The 18,657-nt window shown below is 45.1% G+C and overlaps 1 protein-coding gene across 14 annotated transcripts in view; it reads right to left on the reverse strand.

The window, feature by feature from the left end:
- The window catches only part of LOC130367541 (uncharacterized), a 459,996-nt gene that overhangs the window by 346,883 nt on the left and 94,456 nt on the right, over nucleotides 1–18,657 (reverse strand). For 9 of the 14 annotated variants that reach the window (XM_056569981.1, XM_056569985.1, XM_056569984.1 and 6 more), the window contains one exon: nucleotides 7,202–7,486. In XM_056569981.1, the coding sequence (XP_056425956.1) occupies nucleotides 7,202–7,364 (163 nt within the window). In that variant the 5' untranslated portion in view covers nucleotides 7,365–7,486. Of the gene's footprint in view, nucleotides 1–7,201; nucleotides 7,487–16,870; nucleotides 17,469–18,657 lie in introns of those variants that run through there. The other 5 variants (XM_056569991.1, XM_056569979.1, XM_056569995.1 and 2 more) reach the window with 3 other exon arrangements.

Genomic DNA, 18,657 nt, shown 5'->3' on the forward strand with positions numbered 1-18,657 from the left:
GTTGGAAAATACTGAGTTAGGCAAAAGAACCTAACTGAAGGTTTTTCAACCAGTGTGCCTCCAGCTGTTGCAGCTGTTGCAAAAGTACAGTAATGTCATTGTCAGTAAGTCAGTAATGCTGGATGTTTTCTCCTACCATGTGAATGTACAGGGTATTTTCACACGGGCAGGTTTACAGTAAGTTTCCTGCTTCAAGTTTGGGATGCAGCAAATTTTTCGCAGCAGCGCAAACTCCTAGCGGGAAACTCACCGTAACCCGCCAGTGCGAATGTACCCTAAAAACACTACACTACACTAACACATAATAAAGGGTAGAACACTACATATACACCCCCTTACACTGCCCCCCCCCCCCCCACCCAATAAAAATGATAAACATATTGTACGGCAGTGTTTCCAAAACAGAGCCTCCAGCTGTTGCAAAACAACAACTCCCAGCATTTCCAGACAGCCAATGACTGTCCAGCCATGCTGGGAGTTTAGCAACAGCTGAAGGCAGCCTGTTTTGGGAATCACTGGTGTAGAATATCCCTATGTCCACCCCTATGCAATCCCTAATTTAGTCCTCAAATGTGCATGGCGCTCTCTACCCCTTATGAAAAGGAAAAGTTGGGGTCTACACGAGCCTGTTAGTGTAAAAAAAAATTAAAAAAAATGTACACTAACATGCTGGTGTGGCCCCATACTTTTAATTTTCACAAGCGGTAAAAGGAAAAAAAAGACCCCCAAAATTTGTAACGCAATTTCTCCTCAGTACGAAAATACTCCATATGTGGGCGTAAAATGCTCTGCAGTCGCACCACAAGGCTCAGGAGAGCTCACCATGTACATTTGAGGCCTAAATTGGTGATTTGCACAGGGGTGGCTGATTTTACAGAGATTCAGACATTTTGGAAACTACACCCCTTAACGGAACGTGACAAGGGGTATAGTCAGCATCAACACCCCACTGGTGTTTGACGAATTTTCATTAAAGTTGGATGGGAAAATGAAAAACAAAATTTTTTCACTATAATGCTGGTGTTACCCTAAATTTTTCATTTTCACAAGGGAAAATAGGAAAAAAGCCCCCCAAAATTTGTAACCCCATTTCTTCTGAGTAAGAAAATACCCCATATGTGGATGTAAAGTGCTCTGCGGTCTAACTACAATGCTCAGAAGAGAAGGAGCGCCATTGGGATTTTGAAGAGAAAATTTGTCCGGACTTGAAGGCCACGTGTGATTACAAACCCCCCATAGTGCCAGAACAATGGACTCCCCCCCCCCCCCCCCCACGTGACCCCATTTTGGAAACTACACCCCTCATATAATGTAATAAGGGATACATTGAGCATTTATGTCCCACAGGTGTCTGACAGATTTTTGGAACAGTGGTCCGCGAAAATGCAAAATTTAATTTTTCATTTGCACAGCCCACTGTTCCAAAGATATGTCAAACGTCAGTGGGGTGTAAATTCTCACTGCACCCTTTAATAAATTCTGTGAGGGGTGTAGTTTCCAAAATGGGGTCACATGTGGGTGGGTCCACTGTTCTGGCACCACTGGGGGGATTGTAAACACACATGGCCCCTGACTTCCATTCCAAACTAATTCTCTTTCCAAAAGTTCAATGGCGCTCCTCCTCTTCTGAGCATTGTAGTTCGCCAGCAGAGCACTTTACATCCACATATGGGGTATTTCCATACTCAGAAGAAATGGGGTTACACATTTTGGGGGACATTTTCTCCTATTACGCCTTGTAAAAATTTAAAATTTAGGGGGGAAAAAGCATTTTTGTGAAAAAAAAAATTTCTTCATTTACATATCCAACTTTAACAAAGAGTCGTGAAACACCTGTGAGGTGTTAAGGCTCACTGTACCCCTTGTTACGTTCCTTAAAGGGTGTAGTTTCCAAAATAGTAGGCCATGTGGGTATTTTTTGCTGTTCTGGGACCACAGGGGCTTTCTAAATGCGACATGCCCCCCAAAAACCATTTCACCAAAATTTGCTTTCAAAAAGCCTTCTCTTCTGAGCATTGTAGTTCGCCCGCAGAGCATTTTACGTCCTAACATGGGGTATTTCCATACTCAAGAGATGGGGTTACAAATTTTGGGGGGCATTTTCTCCTATTACCCTTTGTAAAAATGGTAAATTTGGGGAAAAAACTGCACTTAAATGAAAAAAAAATGTTTTTCATTTACACATCCGATTAGAACGAAAATTCGTCAAACACCTGTGGGGTGTTAAGGTTCAGTGGACCCCTTTTTACGTGCCTTGAGGGGTGTAGCTTCCAAAATGGTATGCCATGTGGGGTTTTCTGCTGTTCTGGCACCATAGGGGCTTCCTAAATGTGACATGCCGCCCAAACACCATTTCAGCAAAATTCACTCTCCAAAATCCCATTGTTGCTCCTTCCCTTCTGAGCCCTCTACTGCGCCCTCCCAACATTTGACATACACATGAGGTATTGTCTTACTCGAGAGAAATTGGGTTACAAATTTAGGGGGAGCTTTGTCTCCTATTACCACTTGTAAAAACTCAAAAACTGGGTCTAAAAGAACATGCGGGTGTAAAAAATGAAGATTTTGAATTTTTACCTTTACTTTGCTGCTATTCCTGTGAAACACCTAAAGGGTTAACACACTCTGAATGTCATTTTGAATACTTTGAGGGGTGCAGTTTTTATAATAGGGTCATTTGTGGGGTATTTCTAATATGAAGGCCCTTCGAATCCACTTCAAAACTGAACTGGTACCTGAAAAATTCCAACAAAAATTTTGTGAAAAATTGGAAAATTGCTGCTTAACTTTGAAGCCCTCTGATGTCTTCCAAAAGTAAAAACATGTCAACTTTATGAGGCAAACATATTGTATATGTGAATCAATATATAATTTATTTGGAATATCCATTTTCCTTATAAGCAGAGAGCTTCAAAGTAAAAAAAAAAAATGCTAGGGGTCAGACATATATCTTTATTTCTGGCCCCCACAACTCTTCTATATTCAAATGCCTTTGCAGCAATATGAATGAAAAGTATTCTACAGCAGCGCATCTGGCGGCCACATGCGCTGCTGTAGAACACTTTTCATACATATTGCTGCGGAGGCATTTGATTATAGAAGCGCTGTGGGGGCCAGACATATGAATATATGTCTACTCCCTGCAGCGCATCTATATACAGATGCCGCTGCAGTACTGTAAATGACAAGTATTCTTTCAGCAGCGCATGTGGCCGGACAGATGCGCTGCTGTAGAATAATTTTCATTCATAGCGCTGCCGGGGACTTATAGCGCAGTGAGGGGAACATATATATGCGCTGCGGAGGAGAACATATTTGCGTTGCGGGGGGGGGGGGGGAAACATATTTGAAAACCCTGCGGAGAGCCCTGAATGGCTCCTCACTACCGGCCATTCAGGGCTCCCCGCGGGGAATAAAAAAAAAAAAAAAAAAGTAAATGCATCATACATCACAGGGGAGCGCAGCATGCCGCCTGCTCCCGTTTAATAACTTCTAATCACATCGTGTCTCAGAAGTGAGACCCGATGCGATCAATCCCTCAGCCCCTGTACTACAACCCCCATCATGGAACAGAGTCTGTTCCATTTTGGGGGTAGTAGTACAAACACTAATGTAGCCTCCCCAGCCACCGACAGACTCCCACAGCCGGGGAACTACTACTCCAATCATGGATAGAAGTCTGTTCCACTATGGGAGTAGTAGTAGTCCTGGCTGTGGGAGTCTGTATGCAGAGGTGTTACGGCCATACATGACGGATGTTATAAGGGGTCTCAACGAATGAATATTTATTCAGCCGTTAGCACCCGTTATTTCATCCGTTATTATACATCCGTTTTTACACAGAAAACGGATGTTTAATAAGAGATGAATGCTCATAGTGTGAACGGAGCCTAAGGCTTTGGGGGAATGGAAAAAACTTTAGAATTCAGTCGACATGTTCGATGCCACTAATCAGTCCATCAATTCTCACTAAATATACTGTGTGACCTTCATTTAACCAGAAGTTTTCCCAGTTTCTGTTTGTAACCAAGTTTCCTGTCCAGCTGTGTGAAATTTCATGTGCAATGACACTCACTAGAGAGTGGTCACCAGCCAGCACAGTAGGGGATACAAAGGTAAGACAAGGGTTCTCGATTACACCGTATGGGAATGATGGAGGTAAAATGAGCAGGTCATATTTCTCCCAGACATAAGGACTCACCAGAGACTCCACATATTTCAGCTCTTTTTTGTTTTAGCAAATTCATAGACGGAAGCTTTCAGTAGTTCTATCTCAGTCCATAATGTGGTCCTAGGACCAATCTTCTTCCCTCCAAAGTGCTAACCACTAGAGTTATTAAATAACTTGATATGGGCACTTTTTGCATAAAGCAATAGATCTTACTACTGCAGTTGTGTGGGTCAATAAAATCGCATTCACCAACTCCTTGGAAATTAACACTTGACAGTAAAAGGTAAATTTCACAGATTGAGTATTTTGACAAGGAATGATAGTTCTGCAATGTGTGGCCTGGCACTGGCTAAAGAGATAAGGAGGATACCTTCCTGCAGTCTGTACAGGCTTAACCTATAAAGGACGCAGGGCGTATGGGTACACACTTGCATTCTGGTAGTTAAGAACACAGGGCGTACCTGTACTAGCCGCGCGGTGATCGGGCTGGGATGACTGCTGTAATCGCTTAGAAGTAATCCCAGTGCAGTGAAGAAAACTTTGTCTTGCAGCCGAATGTGACCGCACAGCTGGGAAAACTGCTGAGTCACCTAAGACTTAGTGATTGGCTGTGTGTCACTGACCAAACGCGCTGTGGTACGCTCTCACAGCACAAGGAAGCACACTGTCTCTCCGCTGTGAGAGCACCTTGCTAGGACACACAAGTTGCTGGCTTGCGTTTCTGTGGAAAAAACTTCTCTCTGCTTCTGTTCCCTAATCTCCACTCTCTGGGATCAGGGAACAGAAGCGCTGCGCTGCAGGGGGACAATTGACAGATTGAACCTGTTCCCTGCAGTGCTAACAGAGAGCGCGCTGCTAGGGGCACATTTCTTTGCTTCTGTTCCCCGATCTCCATTCCCGGAGAACAGAAGTGCTGGCTGCGCAGCGGGGGACACCTGACTTGCACCGCGCTGCAGGGGGACACATTTTTTGGGGCAGCTGGGGACAACTGACATAAATCGCTGTTACTCAGCGGGGAAATGTGCCCAAAAGCGGAGGCCGTGGGGTCCAGGAAGTATGTCCAGAGCGAAGGCAGCTACTATGCGGAGATCTATACTGAGATCCCCGCTACAGATCCCTAATTGTTACGCCGAGCGCTCCGGGTCCCCGCTCCTCCCCGGAGCGCTCGCAACATCCTCGCAATCGCAGCGCCCCGGTCAGACCTGCTGACCGGGTGCGCTGCGATACCTCTCCCAGCCGGGATGCGATTCGCGATGCGGGTGGCGCCCGCTCGCGATGCGCACCCCGGCTCCCGTACCTGACTCGCTCTCCCTCGGTCCTGTCCCGGCGCGCGCGGCCCCGCTCCTTAGGGCGCGCGCGCGCCGGGTCTCTACGATTTAAAGGGCCACTGCGCCGCTGATTGGCGCAGTTGGCTTAATTAGTTCATTCACCTGTGCACTTCCCTATTTAACCTCACTTCCCCTTCCCTTCCTTGCCGGATCTTGTTGCCATTGTGCCTAGTGAAAGCGTTCCCTTGTGTGTTCCTAGCCTGTGTTCCAGACCTCCTGCCGTTGCCCCTGACTACGATCCTTGCTGCCTGCCCCGACCTTCTGCTACGTCCGACCTTGCTCTTGTCTACTCCCTTGTACCGCGCCTATCTTCAGCAGTCAGAGAGGTTGAGCGGTTGCTAGTGGATACGACCTGGTTACTACCGCCGCAGCAAGACCATCCCGCTTTGCGGCGGACTCTGGTGAACACCAGTAGTAACTTAGAACCGGTCCACTAGCACGGTCCACGCCAATCCCTCTCTGGCACAGAGGATCCACCTCCTGCCAGCCGGCATCGTGACACTAATGCTTTAACTACTATCTCCACTCTGGGCACAGGGCTCTCGGGCGCTGCTTTCACAACAATCTCAGCTCCACATTTTACAGTGCTGCTCGCTGCTGACAGGCTGCTTTAATTTCAGTCTCCGGACTGGGCACATTTCTTCACCACTGACTTGAGGGATCTCGAGGCACATTTTACATCGCTGCCTCAGGAAACATTTCACAGCACTGCTCCGCTGCACATTTCTTGCGGAGGAGCAGCGGGGATTGTGAAGATGTGGCCAGAGCAGCAATGTGAAATGTGCCCAGCAGCGCTGCTACCTGGCCCCAAGATCCCCGCTACTCAGCGTGAAAGAAATGTGCCCAGAACAGAGATTGTAATGAAAGTAACCTGTCGGCAGCAGAGCAGTGCTGTAAAATGTGCCTGAGATCCTCGTGGCAGTGCTGGTAAATGTGCTCAAGATCCCCACGGCAGCAATGTGAAATGTGCCCCGAGATCCCTCGAGTCAGAAGAAATGTGCCCAGAGCAGAGACTGAAATGAAAGCAACCTGTCAGCAGCGAGCAGCACTGTGAAATGTGAAGCGGAGATTGTAGTGAAAGGAGCGCCCGAGATCCCTGTGTCCAGAGGGGAGATTGTAGTCAAAGCAGCAGGGATCTGTTGCGTGGATCTCGGTACCGATCTCAGCTGAGTAGCTGCCTGTGTTCTGGACATATTTCCTGTACCCCGTGGCCTCCACTCTGGGCACATTTCCCTGCAGAGTAGCAGGGATTTATGTCAGTTGTCCCTCGCTGCGCAAAGAAATGTGTCTCTCCGCAGCGCGATGTTCATGCTGTCATGCTTACTCAGCAGCTCGGCTGTGCCACACATAGGGGGCTGCACTGACCTGGGCACCCCCAGGTCCCTGAGAGTCGGAACTGAGCTAAAGAGCCCGGTGGTGTCCATGCTGCTTCTAAGTGTTACCGGGTGCTGCTTGGTGTGTGGATTCAGGTGCCACGACGGAGCCGCAGCACGTACAAAATCATCTGGGACATAGGAAGCCTGAACGAGCTGCTACCATCGCCAGAGGAGTCATACCAGTCTCAGCAGGTAATCACATAATTTTCCCAAAGCCAAAATCGACATATCGCAAACCGCAATTATTGCGATGTTATTTAATTTACGATATTTTGTACAGGCCTAATATATATGGACAAATAGATACAGATCACAGTAACACTTACTTTTTACTAACTTTAGTGGATCCTTCGGCTTTTTCAGGAAATTAATGACCCTGGGATTGTACTTATACAAAGTTTGAAAAACCATAATTTTGCAAGTGTCATCCCGGTATCTGAGAATATCATACAGACGTCTCATCCTGTCCTCAGGTTCTGATATTTCCATTATATAATGCCGCTCTTCTTCTGTCAGCAGATTATTACCGAACAGATCAGATATAAATGGACGTATAATTTTTATTCCATCAATCAGATCCTGTTTGTGTCGGTCTATAAAGTGATCTCCAGCTGTAGAGACAAGAAATACAAGAATCACACAGAGGGATGAGGATGAACAATCTAATGTTTTACCTGATGTCATTTATTGTAGATAATGTAAGTGATGTCAGAGGAGAAGGACCATCAGTCTATATATGAGGAGGGGATAATATAGTCCCTGTTCACACCAGGATTGTCCATCAGTATATATATGAGGAGGGATAATATAGTCCCTGTTCACACCAGGATTGTCCATCAGTCTATATATGAGGAGGGATAATATAGTCCCTGTTCACACCAGGATTGTCCATCAGTCTATATATGAGGAGGGGATAATATAGTCTCTGTTCACACCAGGATTGTCCATCAGTATATATATGAGGAGGGGATAATATAGTCCCTGTTCACACCAGGATTGTCCATCAGTATATATATGAGGAGGGATAATATAGTCCCTGTTCACACCAGGATTGTCCATCAGTCTATATATGAGGAGGGGATAATATAGTCCCTGTTCACACCAGGATTGTCCATCAGTCTATATATGAGGAGGGGATAATATAGTCCCTGTTCACACCAGGATTGTCCATCAGTCTATATATGAGGAAGGGATAATATAGTCCCTGTTCACACCAGGATTGTCCATCAGTATATATATGAGGAGGGGATAATATAGTCCCTGTTCACACCAGGACTGTCCATCAGTCTATATATGAGGAGGGGATAATATAGTCTCTGTTCACACCAGGATTGTCCATCAGTCTATATATGTGGAGGAGATAATATAGTCCCTGTTCACACCAGGATTGTCCATCAGTCTATATATGAGGAGGGGATAATATAGTCCCTGTTCACACCAGGATTGTCCATCAGTCTATATATGAGGAGGGATAATATAGTCCCTGTTCACACCAGGACTGTCTATTAATCTATATATGAGGAGGGGATAATATAGTCCCTGTTCACACCAGGATTGTCCATCAGTCTATATATGAGGAGGGGATAATATAGTCCCTGTTCACCCCAGGATTGTCCATCAGTCTATATATGAGGAGGGATAATATAGTCCCTGTTCACACCAGGATTGTCCATCAGTCTATATATGAGGGGATAACATAGTCTCTGTTCACACCAGGATTGTCCATCAGTATATATATGAGGAGGGGATAATATAGTCCCTGTTCACACCAGGATTGTCCATCAGTCTATATATGAGGAGGGATAATATAGTCCCTGTTCACACCAGGATTGTCCATCAGTCTATATATGAGGAGGGGATAATATAGTCCCTGTTCACACCAGGATTGTCCATCAGTCTATATATGAGGAGGGGATAATATAGTCCCTGTTCACACCGGGATTGTCCATCAGTCTATATATGAGGAGGGATAATATAGTCCCTGTTCACACCAGGATTGTCCATCAGTCTATATATGAGGAGGGATAATATAGTCTCTGTTCACACCAGGATTGTCCATCAGTCTATATATGAGGAGGGGATAATATAGTCTCTGTTCACACCAGGATTGTCCATCAGTCTATATATGAGGAGGGATAATATAGTCCCTGTTCACACCAGGATTGTCCATCAGTCTATATATGAGGAGGGATAATATAGTCCCTGTTCACACCAGGATTGTCCATCAGTCTATATATGAGGAGGGGATAATATAGTCCCTGTTCACACCAGGATTGTCCATCAGTCTATATATGAGGAGGGGATAATATAGTTCCTGTTCACACCAGGATTGTCCATCAGTCTATATATGAGGAGGGGATAATATAGTCCCTGTTCACACCAGGACTGTCCATCACTCTATATATGAGGAGGGGATAATATAGTCCCTGTTCACACCAGGATTGTCCATCAGTCTATATATGAGGAGGAGATAATATAGTCCCTGTTCACCCCAGGATTGTCCATCAGTCTATATATGAGGGGATAATATAGTCTCTGTTCACACCAGGATTGTCCATCAGTATATATATGAGGAGGGGATAATATAGTCCCTGTTCACACCAGGATTGTCCATCAGTCTATATATGAGGAGGGATAATATAGTCCCTGTTCACACCAGGATTGTCCATCAGTCTATATATGAGGAGGGGATAATATAGTCCCTGTTCACACCAGGATTGTCCATCAGTCTATATATGAGGAGGGATAATATAGTCCCTGTTCACACCAGGATTGTCCATCAGTCTATATATGAGGAGGGGATAATATAGTCCCTGTTCACACCAGGATTGTCCATCAGTCTATATATGAGGAGGGATAATATAGTCCCTGTTCACACCAGGATTGTCCATCAGTCTATATATGAGGAGGGGATAATATTGTCCCTGTTCACACCAGGATTGTCCATCAGTCTATATATATGAGGAGGAGATAATATAATCTCTGTTCACACCAGGATTGTCCATCAGTCTATATATGAGGAGGGGATAATATAGTCCCTGTTCACACCAGGATTGTCCATCAGTCTATATATGAGGAGGGATAATATAGTCCCTGTTCACACCAGGATTGTCCATCAGTCTATATATGAGGAGGGGATAATATAGTCCCTGTTCACACCAGGATTGTCCATCAGTCTATATATGAGGAGGGGATAATATAATCTCTGTTCACACCAGGATTGTCCATCAGTCTATATATGAGGAGGGGATAATATAGTCCCTGTTCACACCAGGATTGTCCATCAGTCTATATATGAGGAGGGATAATATAGTCCCTGTTCACACCAGGATTGTCCATCAGTCTATATATGAGGAGGGGATAATATAGTCCCTGTTCACACCAGGATTGTCCATCAGTCTATATATGAGGAGGGGATAATATAGTCCCTGTTCACACCAGGATTGTCCATCAGTCTATATATGAGGAGGGGATAATATAGTCCCTGTTCACACCAGGATTGTCCATCAGTCTATATATGAGGAGGGGATAATATAGTCCCTGTTCACACCAGGATTGTCCATCAGTCTATATATGAGGAGGGGATAATATAGTCCCTGTTCACACCAGGATTGTCCCATCAGTCTATATATGAGGAGGGGATAATATAGTCCCTGTTCACACCCAGGATTGTCCCATCAGTCTATATATGAGGGGATAATATAGTCCCTGTTCACACCAGGATTGTCCATCAGTCTATATATGAGGAGGGGATAATATAGTCCCTGTTCACACCAGGACTGTCCATCAGTCTATATATGAGGAGGGGATAATATGGTCTCTGTTCACACCAGGATTGTCCATCAGTCTATATATGAGGAGGGGATAATATAGTCCCTGTTCACACCAGGACTGTCCATCAGTCTATATATGAGGAGGGGATAATATAGTCCCTGTTCACACCAGGACTGTCCATCAGTCTATATATGAGGAGGGGATAATATAGTCCCTGTTCACACCAGGACTGTCCATCAGTCTATATATGAGGAGGGGATAATATAGTCCCTGTTCACACCAGGATTGTCCATCAGTCTATATATGAGGAGGGGATAATTTAGTCTCTGTTCACACCAGGATTGTCCATCAGTCTATATATGAGGAGGGATAATATAGTCTCTGTTCACACCAGGACTGTCCATCAGTCTATATATGAGGAGGGGATAATATAGTCCCTGTTCACACCAGGATTGTCCATCAGTCTATATATGAGGAGGGGATAATATAGTCTCTGTTCACACCAGGATTGTCCATCAGTCTATATATGAGGAGGGATAATATAGTCTCTGTTCACACCCAGGACTGTCCATCAGTCTATATATGAGGAGGGGATAATATAGTCCCTGTTCACACCCAGGACTGTCCATCAGTCTATATATGAGGAGGGGATAATATAGTCCCTGTTCACACCAGGATTGTCCCATCAGTCTATATATGAGGAGGAGATAATATAGTCTCTGTTCACACCAGGATTGTCCATCAGTCTATATATGAGGAGGAGATAATATAGTCCCTGTTCACACCAGGATTGTCCATCAGTCTATACATGAGGAGGGGATAATATAGTCTCTGTTCACACCAGGATTGTCCCATCAGTCTATATATGAGGAGGAGATAATATAGTCTCTGTTCACACCAGGATTGTCCATCAGTCTATATATGAGGAGGAGATAATATAGTCCCTGTTCACACCAGGATTGTCCATCAGTCTATACATGAGGAGGGGATAATATAGTCTCTGTTCACACCAGGATTGTCCATCAGTCTATATATGAGGAGGAGATAATATAGTCTCTGTTCACACCAGGATTGTCCATCAGTCTATATATGAGGAGGGGATAATATAGTCTCTGTTCACACCAGGACTGTCCATCAGTCTATATATGAGGAGGGGATAATATAGTCTCTGTTCACACCAGGATTGTCCATCAGTCTATATATGAGGAGGGATAATATAGTCCCTGTTCACACCAGGATTGTCCCATCAGTCTATATATGAGGAGGGGATAATATAGTCTCTGTTCACACCAGGATTGTCCATCAGTCTATATATGAGGAGGGGATAATATAGTCCCTGTTCACACCAGGATTGTCCATCAGTCTATATATGAGGGGATAATATAGTCCCTGTTCACACCAGGATTGTCCATCAGTCTATATATGAGGAGGGGATAATATAGTCCCTGTTCACACCAGGACTGTCCATCAGTCTATATATGAGGAGGGGATAATATGGTCTCTGTTCACACCAGGATTGTCCATCAGTCTATATATGAGGAGGGGATAATATAGTCCCTGTTCACACCAGGACTGTCCATCAGTCTATATATGAGGAGGGGATAATATAGTCCCTGTTCACACCAGGACTGTCCATCAGTCTATATATGAGGAGGGGATAATAAAGTCCCTGTTCACACCAGGACTGTCCATCAGTCTATATATGAGGAGGGGATAATATAGTCTCTGTTCACACCAGGATTGTCCATCAGTCTATATATGAGGAGGGGATAATATAGTCCCTGTTCACACCAGGATTGTCCATCAGTCTATATATGAGGAGGGATAATATAGTCTCTGTTCACACCCAGGACTGTCCATCAGTCTATATATGAGGAGGGGATAATATAGTCCCTGTTCACACCCAGGACTGTCCATCAGTCTATATATGAGGAGGGGATAATATAGTCCCTGTTCACACCAGGATTGTCCCATCAGTCTATATATGAGGAGGAGATAATATAGTCTCTGTTCACACCAGGATTGTCCATCAGTCTATATATGAGGAGAGGATAATATAGTCCCTGTTCACACCAGGATTGTCCATCAGTCTATACATGAGGAGGGGATAATATAGTCTCTGTTCACACCAGGATTGTCCATCAGTCTATATATGAGGAGGGGATAATATAGTCTCTGTTCACACCAGGATTGTCCATCAGTCTATATATGAGGAGGAGATAATATAGTCTCTGTTCACACCAGGATTGTCCATCAGTCTATACATGAGGAGGGGATAATATAGTCTCTGTTCACACCAGGATTGTCCATCAGTCTATATATGAGGAGGGGATAATATAGTCCCTGTTCACACCGGGATTGTCCATCAGTCTATATATGAGGAGGGGATAATATAGTCTCTGTTCACACCAGGATTGTCCATCAGTCTATACATGAGGAGGGGATAATATAGTCTCTGTTCACACCAGGATTGTCCATCAGTCTATATATGAGGAGGGGATAATATAGTCTCTGTTCACACCAGGATTGTCCATCAGTCTATATATGAGGAGGGGATAATATAGTCCCTGTTCACACCAGGATTGTCCATCAGTCTATATATGAGGAGGGGATAATATAGTCCCTGTTCACACCAGGATTGTCCATCAGTCTATATATGAGGAGGGGATAATATAGTCCCTGTTCACACCAGGATTGTCCATCAGTCTATATATGAGGAGGGGATAATATAGTCCCTGTTCACACCAGGATTGTCCATCAGTCTATATATGAGGAGGGGAGAATATAGTCCCTGTTCACACCAGGATTGTCCATCAGTCTATATATGAGGAGGGGAGAATATAGTCCCTGTTCACACCAGGATTGTCCATCAGTCTATATATGAGGAGGGGATAATATAGTCCCTGTTCACACCAGGATTGTCCATCAGTCTATATATGAGGAGGGGATAATATAGTCTCTGTTCACACCAGGACTGTCCATCAGTATATATATGAGGAGGGGATAATATAGTCTCTGTTCACACCAGGATTGTCCATCAGTCTATATATGAGGAGGGGATAATATAGTCCCTGTTCACACCAGGATTGTCCATCAGTCTATATATGAGGAGGGGATAATATAGTCTCTGTTCACACCAGGATTGTCCATCAGTCTATATATGAGGAGGGGATAATATAGTCTCTGTTCACACCAGGATTGTCCATCAGTCTATATATGAGGAGGGGATAATATAGTCCCTGTTCACACCAGGATTGTCCATCAGTCTATATATGAGGAGGGGATAATATAGTCCCTGTTCACACCAGGATTGTCCATCAGTCTATATATGAGGAGAGATAATATAGTCCCTGTTCACACCAGGATTGTCCATCAGTCTATATATGAGGAGGGGATAATATAGTCCCTGTTCACACCAGGATTGTCCATCAGTCTATATATGAGGAGGGGATAATATAGTCCCTGTTCACACCAGGACTGTCCATCAGTCTATATATGAGGAGGGGATAATATAGTCCCTGTTAACACCAGGACTGTCCATCAGTCTATATATGAGGAGGGGATAATATAGTCTCTGTTCACACCAGGATTGTCCATCAGTCTATATATGAGGAGGGGATAATATAGTCTCTGTTCACACCAGGACTGTCCATCAGTCTATATATGAGGAGGGGATAATATAGTCCCTGTTCACACCAGGATTGTCCATCAGTCTATATATGAGGAGAGATAATATAGTCCCTGTTCACACCAGGATTGTCCATCAGTCTATATATGAGGAGGGGATAATATAGTCCCTGTTCACACCAGGATTGTCCATCAGTCTATATATGAGGAGGGGATAATATAGTCCCTGTTCACACCAGGATTGTCCATCAGTCTATATATGAGGAGGGGATAATATAGTCCCTGTTCACACCAGGACTGTCCATCAGTCTATATATGAGGAGGGGATAATATAGTCTCTGTTCACACCAGGATTGTCCATCAGTCTATATATGAGGAGGGGATAATATAGTCTCTGTTCACACCAGGATTGTCCATCAGTCTATATATGAGGAGGGGATAATATAGTCCCTGTTCACACCAGGATTGTCCATCAGTCTATATATGAGGAGGGGATAATATAGTCTCTGTTCACACCAGGATTGTCCATCAGTCTATATATGAGGAGGGGATAATATAGTCCCTGTTCACACCAGGATTGTCCATCAGTCTATATATGAGGAGGGGATAATATAGTCCCTGTTCACACCAGGATTGTCCATCAGTCTATATATGAGGAGGGGATAATATAGTCCCTGTTCACACCAGGATTGACCATCAGTCTATATATGAGGAGGGATAATATAGTCTCTGTTCACACCAGGATTGTCCATCAGTCTATATATGAGGAGGGGATAATATAGTCCCTGTTCACACCAGGATTGTCCCATCAGTCTATATATGAGGAGGGGATAATATAGTCTCTGTTCACACCAGGATTGTCCATCAGTCTATATATGAGGAGGGGATAATATAGTCCCTGTTCACACCAGGATTGTCCATCAGTCTATATATGAGGAGGGGATAATATAGTCCCTGTTCACACCAGGATTGTCCCATCAGTCTATATATGAGGAGGGGATAATATAGTCTCTGTTCACACCAGGATTGTCCATCAGTATATATATGAGGAGGGGATAATATAGTCTCTGTTCACACCAGGATTGTCCATCAGTCTATATATGAGGAGGGGATAATATAGTCCCTGTTCACACCAGGATTGTCCATCAGTCTATATATGAGGAGGGGAGAATATAGTCCCTGTTCACACCAGGATTGTCCATCAGTCTATATATGAGGAGGGGATAATATAGTCCCTGTTCACACCAGGATTGTCCATCAGTCTATATATATGAGGAGGGGATAATATAGTCCCTGTTCACACCAGGATTGTCCATCAGTCTATATATATGAGGAGGGATAATATAGTCCCTGTTCACACCAGGATTGTCCATCAGTCTATGTATGAGGAGGAGATAATATAGTCTCTGTTCACACCAGGATTGTCCATCAGTCTATATATGAGGAGGGGATAATATAGTCCCTGTTCACACCGGGATTGTCCATCAGTCTATATATATGAGGAGGGGATAATATAGTCCCTGTTCACACCAGGATTGTCCATCAGTCTATATATATGAGGAGGGGATAATATAGTCCCTGTTCACACCAGGATTGTCCATCAGTATATACATGAGGAGGGGATAATATAGTCTCTGTTCACACCAGGATTGTCCATCAGTCTATATATGAGGAGGGGATGATATAGTCCCTGTTCCCACAAGGATTGTCCATCAGTCTATATATGAGGAGGGGATAATATAGTCCCTGTTCACACCCAGGACCACATTTACGGCTCGTGTGGCCTTAAAGGAGATATTCAGTGGTGAACAACTTATCCCCTATTTTAAGGATAGGGGATAAGTTGCAGATCGCGGGGGGGTCCGACCGCTGGGCCCCCCCCCCCCCCCCCCGCGATCTCCTGTACGGAGCCCCGACAGCCTGCGGGAAGGGGGCGTGTCAACCTCCGCACGAAGCGGCGGCCAACACGCCCCCTCAATACAACTCTATGGCAGAGCCGGAGCGCTGCCTTCGGCAATCTCCGGCTCTGCCATAGAGATGTATTGAGGGGACGTGTCGGCCGTCGCTTCATGTGGAGGTCAACACCCGCTATCTGGCCGGCCCAGCGGTCGGACCCCCGCGATCTCAAACTTATCCCCTATCCTTAGGATAGGGGATACGTTTTTCACCACTGGACTACCCCTTTAAGGGGTTAAGTTGTCCGAGCATGCTGGGAGTTGTAGTTTTTGGGTACACAGGACAGTCAGGTGTCATATTTCTCCATCACGTCTGTAGATTCCCACAACTTCCCATTCATTCTATTTCATACACTTCCTATTCATTCAGCTGCAGGACCAGCATGCTGGGAGTTGTAGTCCTACAACAGCTGGAGTTGCACAGGTTAGGGGAATACAGTAGATACCTATAGGAAGGAACTGCAACAGGTGTTTCCCAACCAGGGTGCCTCCAGCTGTTGTTAAACTACAACTCCCAGCATGCCCGGACAGCCGAAGGCTGTCCGGGCATGCTGGGAGTTGTAGTTTAGCAACAGCTGGAGGCACCCTGGTTGGGAAACACTGAAGTACAGGACGAGCTGTACCTCCTCATGTACTCACCCAGGATGCTCCCCCCCACAGCCCCTTCGCTCGGCGGTCTCCATGACAACTCTGGTTCCGTCTTCTTCGCCATCACATTCACCTCACACAGGGAAGTACAAAACGAAAGTGAATTAACGCGGGAAACATATGTGGTGTTACATCTAATCCGCTCCCGTGGAGCCGCACGAAGGTTCCGCACAGCCGTTATGGAGCAGAGACATTACAGTGACTGTCGGGCGCGCTGTCATCTCTCTCCTCCGCCATTCACTCATAGACTGTAGACACCTCAGCAGCCTATTGTACGGGGTCCCCCTGCAGTGGTATGACGTCATCACGCCGGCCGGGGAATCCCTGCACTGCGCCTCATAGGCTGAAGAGGAGAGAGGAGATCCGAGCATCGTGGGAACCGGAGCAGGTAAGTATTATTGGTTTTATATTTCAGGTTTGGCCTCAGGGTCATTTATGTATACCAGACAATAAACAAGGATGCATAGTTATAAATAAACGGGCACAAAGGGGGCATATATGTGTACATAAAGGGGGCTTAGAAGGGAATATTCGTACATAATGGGGCACAGAGGGACATTTTTTTTATATGAGGATGTACATAGAGGAATATATTTATACATAAGGGGGCAATGAGGGGCATTTTTTATACACAAAGGCACAGAAGGACATATTTACATATGAGGGGGGACATTATTTATTCATAAGGGGCATATTTATTTATAAATGGGGCACAGAGGGGCATATTTATACATCGGGCATTATTATATGAGGGGGCACAAAGGGGCATATATTTATACATGAGGGGGCACAAAGGGACATATGAGGGGGGTACAGGGAGCATTTTTATGAGTGGGCACAGAGGGGCATATATTTATACATGAGGGGGCACAAAGGGACATATGAGGGGGTACAGGGAGCATTTTTATGAGTGGGCACAGAGGGGCATATATTTATACATAGAGGGGCATATCTAAATATGAGGATTCGGGATCTATGCTTTAGACTGTATCTAAACCTGCTCCAGCATGGTCTGACATTTCAGGGTACTTTCAGCCGATGCAACTTGTCGCCGAAAACTTGTGACGCCTGGTCCAATAGTGTTCAGTCCCGGTGTCCTCACCTCTCTAGGCTGGCTAACTATACACCACTCACTCCAGTGTTCCTTGCCTGGAAGATTGGATTCTTTCTTGCTACTGGCTTTGTGATTGTATCTCCTGGTTTATCGGCATTTATTCTTGGCTTGTTCTCTGTTTATTCTTTTTGCTTACTGTTTCTGTACTGCACTATTACCTATCTAGCTAGTTGATAAACATCAGAGATGTGGAAATCCTGGGCCCATGATTTTTTAGGCCTCTAGACCTGCTTCTGATAGCCCCAGACAATCACAGCAGCTTAGGGTGTATGGAGCTGGCTCCTGACTCGAGACCACTCCGTACCTGGTGGCCCTCAGCTGATTTCAGTAGCTGGGGGCCACCGCTAATATCCGGCATGCGGCTATTAGCCGGTTTGCCCAGGGTGGCTATTAACCCTTTAGATCACCGCTGTCAAAGCAGGCAGCGGCATCTAAAAGGACATGTAAATGCTCCCTGGTGGGCAAATGGGATCGTGGGCGGGGGATCCACTGTAGAGGTAGCCGGAGGGCTTACCTGTTGTTCCCTGCTGTTCGTGGCTCTGTCATTGATACAGTCTGGCTGGACCAGGCTTTATCAATGAAGCGCAGAGCACACAGATCAATGGAGTTCAATAGAACTGCATTGATCTGTATGAGAAATCTAATGATTCCTCCTAAAAGTCCC

The sequence above is a fragment of the Hyla sarda genome, chromosome 4, assembly GCF_029499605.1.
Source record: "Hyla sarda isolate aHylSar1 chromosome 4, aHylSar1.hap1, whole genome shotgun sequence".
Classification (NCBI taxonomy): domain Eukaryota; kingdom Metazoa; phylum Chordata; class Amphibia; order Anura; family Hylidae; genus Hyla; species Hyla sarda.